General features: G+C 33.9%; 1 protein-coding gene across 8 annotated transcripts in view; it reads right to left on the reverse strand.

Moving 5' to 3' along the window:
* TP63 (tumor protein p63) overlaps positions 1-4,768 on the reverse strand; it is a 233,155-nt gene extending 228,387 nt beyond the window's left edge. For 5 of the 8 annotated variants that reach the window (XM_081301287.1, XM_081301286.1, XM_081301288.1 and 2 more), the window contains exon 1: positions 4,156-4,451. In XM_081301287.1, the coding sequence (XP_081157413.1) occupies positions 4,156-4,217 (62 nt within the window). In that variant the 5' untranslated portion in view covers positions 4,218-4,451. The other 3 variants (XM_081301290.1, XM_081301292.1, XM_081301289.1) reach the window with 2 other exon arrangements.
* Positions 4,769-6,000: the final 1,232 nt, after the last annotated feature.

Below are 6,000 nucleotides of genomic sequence, written 5' to 3' on the forward strand. Positions count from 1 at the left end.
TTGTGCAAATTGAAGTTTGAAGCACTTTTTTTTTTCTGCTTAAGACTAATGGATATGTTAGACCCTGCAGATAGAGCATAACTATATTCATTTACTGAAAGAAATATCTAATATTCTTCCTGTGCTCAGCCTTGGTTCATTTCAAGTACTAAATAAAAACATACAGATTGTACATGGTGGCTCATTTCTTCCCTTCAGATAGAGAAATCTGATCATCATGGTGATAGATAATACCTGGTTTTCACATTGAACTAGAGGAATTTAACATTTATCTCACATTAGAAATTATATTCGTATATGCTATCTCAATTATTTAGAAAGTCTTAAATAAAGCACATAAACCACTATAAGGGCAAACTTTTTGTTTGTCTTGCAATGATCCTGGCAGATAAAAAGGATATTAAAGGTAAGGGATATGACGTGGCTCTCTAGAATTAGCAGTGGCTAGAAATGGCTACTGACCCTGAGATCGTAGGAAAGGGAAGTGGGGAGTAGTTGCTCCAAGTCAAGAGACCCAAACTGTGACAAGGACCCTTGACAGGATCTACAGTCTTTAACAGATAACCCAATAGGAAGTCATTCCGGGAAATGGGTATCCCAACTTCATTTTGCCATTTGTTGAACTCAACAGGAAATGGGAGGAAAGAGGAAATGTTTAATGCAATCTTTAGATGTCAGCTTGCTGGACACAGAATACAAAGAAGGATGCAGGTAGATGTGGAGGGTGTGTGGAGGACACCTAACACAGAGCTACATCTGCCTGCATGTTATTTTATTAGAAACTACAATTCACTGCACATTGCTGCCTTTCAGGATGCATTTAGAAACACAATTAATCAAGATGGCCTTTAGCAAAGCACAAAATTCACAGCAAATAAGTAATTCACACAAGAAACTCTTCTAACTCGTAGAGTACTTTATCAGTTTGTTGCTGCTTTTAAGTAAAGGGTGACTGTGAAAAATAATACAAAATATTTTAGGAGTAGATCAAATTGTAATGGTGTTTCCTTTTACTTTATTCTTATACCTTGGTTATCACATTATTTCAAAGTTTAATCTTAATTCATCCTTGTCATTTCAACTGATTTAGTTTTTGAAAAGATATTTGGAAAGAATTTAATCTGTCTCAGAAATACTTGGTTCAAATAATCTGTTTTTACAAACTAGATGGAAATTCTAAAAACTCAAGTTTGCAAAAACAAAAAGATCAAAATAATATCCCCAAAAGTAAATTAATAAAGATTTAGCTCCAAAATCTGCTGAATTTTAGATTCATTTTGAGAATTCACATAATTAAACAAAATAAAACAAAACGAACTCACTGTGTACAGTTTTTGTGTATAAGGAAATGGTAACTAATCCACTGTTTACTTACTGATATTGCATAATTTCATCCATGTTTTGATATTATTGTGAAAATTAAGTTAGTAATCATATGATAACATCTAATAATCACCATAGTTTTGATTGCCTTTTTGATTTTCAGAAAAGTTTTTGCAAAGACCTAAGTAAATGGACTCAATCCTGAGCATAATTAAATGTATAATATATATTAATATGTTCAGGTGGAAAGAAAAAAAAAACAGGGGGAAATCTCATTTAACTGAGAGAATAATTAGCATACACATTAGATTAAATGTGTATTAAAACTGGATTTTTTGAAATGGCATTAATATTCCATAATTAACAATAATAACATGTTTTTATGCTATTTTGTGATAAAAGGAAATTCATGAATTAAGGTAGCTTATTGTTAAAAATATCAAGATATCCGCCCTTTCTTTTTTTAAGAAATTCTTTCATGACTTCTTTCTAAAGACAAGGTCAGGAAAGACAAATTTAAGTATGTAGATGACTATGATTATGGAATGATTAAATTTGGTCTTTCTTAAAATAGATTTTGTAAACTGAGAACTGTAAGGGTTGTCTGCTTAGAAAAACCAACTCAAAATCATTCACTTATTGAGCATCAAAGAGAATATTGTATGATACTTACTTTGACAATACATAGTATCTAAATTTTTTATAGTGATATTTCATTTATTCATTATTTATTCAAGGGGGATGGATAATAATAACAATTCAGTCCTTAAACTATTTGACAAAATAGTTAAAATACTTGAAGAAAATATCTTACATTAAACATAATTCTTTAGAGTTACATAAATGAACTTTATACACATCTTATTCATCTTGTACTTGCAGTGCCTTACACACAGCAGATGCTTAGTAACAAATATTTCTCCTCTTTATTTGATGATACAGTTTTCATCACAAATTAGAAGTACATATTTTAGCCTAAAACAATTTATTATGCAAATAAATGTTCCCTGACCATTCTGAACTGCAATCTCAGAGATCGCCACATGTTCATGACCTTTCCCCCAAAATGACATTCACCCTGATGGAAGCTCAGGGTATTCTAGGAAAATTTAAAAGTACTTTAAAATTCTATTACTCCTTAGAATTTTATAGTAAGTTAAAAACTAAGACAATATTTATTCCATGAACTCACAAATTGTCAGGGCAATATGAAAAGCCATGTCCTTATTTATTTATATTTATCAGCTTCTCTTGATAATCACTAGAAATGTCTCTATAAAGACATGTGCAGATTTGAAGTGTGAGGTGCTAGTCAGTAGAAGAAAATGTCTTCTAAAGCTGCTAGAGGTCCAGGTACCTACTTTAGGAAAGATGTCTTCAAGGGAAACATTAAGGGGTTGATGTTTCATCAAAATTATGTTCTTAGAAATATTATTTTGAAAGATGAACAATGAAGTTGATAATTTTGAGATGAAAAAAAATCTCTGAGAAATAGAAAATTTGGGGTGTTTTGCTTTTTTAATCAACCCATCTATAACTAAATCTAATGTTCAAGTCATCTCAGAAGATTAACTGCAGGGTGATTCGTTTGTGCTGTCATTCTGTTTGTGGCCCACAGAGAGCAAGGCAGGAATCATGTCACCATTCACATTTCCCAGTTGAGTCTGGGAGACCAGGTACTTTTTCCTTTTTCTCCCTCTTCTTCCTGTTTGTGCCATTCCATTTACCTTTCTGCCTTATTCTGCCTCTTCCACTTTCTCACACATCCCAACAGAAACCTCACAAGGAGAAACAAAGTCTGCATAGTCCATATCAGTGTTCTACACGGTGGCACATCATATTAATGAAAGCAGATCACACATCTTTCATAATATGCCGTAACTAAGTCCTGTCCAGAGCCATTCGATGCCACTTCTAGTAGAGGCTCCAATAGGCACAGGTGGCAAATGTCAAGTTAACCCCTTTCTAACCCTGCCGTTTTTAACACTCAGAGGATCTTTCTCATTCGTCTTTAAAATAAAGTACGAAATTCCAGCATCAAATCTCATGCTGTTAAATTAACAACATCACACTGCTCCATATGACTTGAATATTTCCCATAACTTTATGACTGGAAAAACACTGTTCAGATTTCATTTACCAGTTTAAAAATAGCAAACTCTAATTTGAAACACACTCTCTCCCTCTCCCTTTCTCTCTCTCTTACACACACACACACACACACACACACACACAATTGTGCACTATCAATAATATTTCCTCTCAGTACTAGGCAAGTATTAGTACAAACACAAATAAGATTCAGTATAATTACAGGTTTTAAAAGTCAAACATGTTGAAAGATGATGTTTGTTATGAAACAAATCAAAAAGAAAATATTACTTAAAGCTAAAATGACAAGCCACAGTCTGTTTTGTATAACAATGGCTATTTATCTGTTTTTAATATATAAATCAAAACTATTAGGTATTTATTTTGACTTGAAGATTATTCATAGATTATTATATCCCTGTCCAGTGCAATTTCATTTTATTGAGTGGGTGGGTGCTGGGCAAGGCAAATAATATATTTTAAACATCTTAAAGTGGTATGATAATTTTAAAAAAATGAATTGTTTTCAAACTTTGTCATTTTGTAGATCTGGAGATAAAACTAAATGACAAATTTAGAAAAGATGCCCACAGATCATTTTAAGTTTACATAAAATCCAAAATAATATCACTGTGCAGACCAAACAAGGAGGGGTTCCTCTTTGTACACAGCAAAAACACTCATAATACACAAGGCACTGAAATTAAGTTTTGATAGAAGTTATGTCACATTTAAACTCACCGCTGGATGTAAGGGTCGGGGCAGTACTGTAGGGTGGCACACCGTGAAGTTTCAAAATTCATTTCCTTCAACTCTCCTTGATATCAACCAACGGAGAGCAACTATATAAAATATACACATATACCTGTGTATATATAGATATTTAGCCAGAAGGCTAAAAGCAATAGGGTCAAATGCCATCAGACATAGAAGTTTAGACACTTCCCCCCTTCACACATATTTGCAAAGAGGCGGAGCATTTCTTCGTTTTAGCCAATGAAATCCATCGAGTGACTAAAACATCATAAACAGTTGATTCTTACCAGATGGGCATCCTCTCTAAAGTTGTTCTTCCCCTTCTATCACGGCTTTAGAGTCCTTGATGTATGGTAGCCACACTTGTTGGCAACTTGGAGGCATCTCTGAACTTCTGCTCTCTCTCCTGATTGGATGTCGGCATGAATGGCATCAGAGTTTAATTTCAGCAGCCTGGACTTTTGTGATAGAACTGAGCTGAGGAGTGTCCACCTCACTCCAGCTAAATATCATTCCCTTGTATCTGGATTCTGACTTGATTTGAGGACTTCTGTGACTGCGTCTAGGGCTAAAATGTTTTGCAGGGCTGCTTAGGGAAGTGTTTTTTTCTTTTTAAATCTCTTCCCCTCCTCCCCCCTTCAGCCTTCCTTTCTGCCAACCGCCTGTTGTGGTCACAATCTCAAATAGCAAAGACAGGGAAATTCCTTGATTATATTTAACCTAGAACGCACTCTTCAGTCTCAACCGAGAGAGAGAGAGAGAGAGAGAGAGAGAGAGAGAGAGAGAGAGAGAGAGAGAGAGAGATCCATTCATATCTCTTTAGAAATTTTGCCTGCCTCCAATAAAATAAAACAATTTTCACTGATCTATTTAAATATTCTACCTCAAACACACCAATACATGTATATATAATAATTTTCTTAAAGTGATATTAAAATGGGAAATCATATTTTATTTCAGAACATTTTTTGAAGCTTAACAGAAGTATTTCAAATTGCCTGCTAATGAAAATGTTCTAGTTTATTTCAGTGTAGTTCACTGTCTTACCGTTTCATTTTTGGTTTTGCTTTGACTTGACCTACTTTGAAATAAAACCATGAAATCATCCATGCATTTAATAATTAATGTCAGGAAAAGTATACATACAGAATAACTTCCTTCCTGTTGGAATATGTGTTGTAAACTTATCTTGGTTCTGTAGATTTGGAAATTGAATGAAATATGATACAAAAGCTAAATTAGAATAGACTAGAACTGAAAAAAAAAAAGTATGCCCAAGTATTACTAACATGGCAAGTTCACATCTTCCATTTGTCTTCTAATTATAGGACACCTGTAAACTAGTGACATCAGAAGATGTCCACGTTGTGAGACAATCTAAAGTCATTTGCAAAGAAATTTGACATTTCCCTATAAGAAATTCTGGTTCAAAATGTGTTTCATAAAGATGTTTTATTTGTTGCTTCAGCCAGGATGGAAGGGAGAAGCTATTTAAAACTTGACATTCTCTTCCTTTACTTAGGCCAAGTGTGTCTAACATCTGTGAATTGTGAAATTCACAAACATGCCGGCCTGAGCCCCAGCCAAATCAAACAGCTTGTTCTACAAAATGTGAAACTTGAAGGGAAGATCATTTTACTAATTAATTAGATAGTTAATTGGAATTAAAGGGCTTGGTTTTCTTTCCTCCTATTGGCAATTACAAATGACCTGAATACAAAGTTCTTAAATTGAGGAAAATCAATATCCTGTGACCAGGCCAAGTGAGTCTGTCACACAGGTCATCAGTTTTCCCATTTATAAAACAAGGGAGATGATAGCTTCAAGTGC

Source organism: Spermophilus citellus (assembly GCF_964194105.1).
Source record: "Spermophilus citellus genome assembly, chromosome: 7".
Taxonomy (NCBI): Eukaryota; Metazoa; Chordata; class Mammalia; order Rodentia; family Sciuridae; genus Spermophilus; species Spermophilus citellus.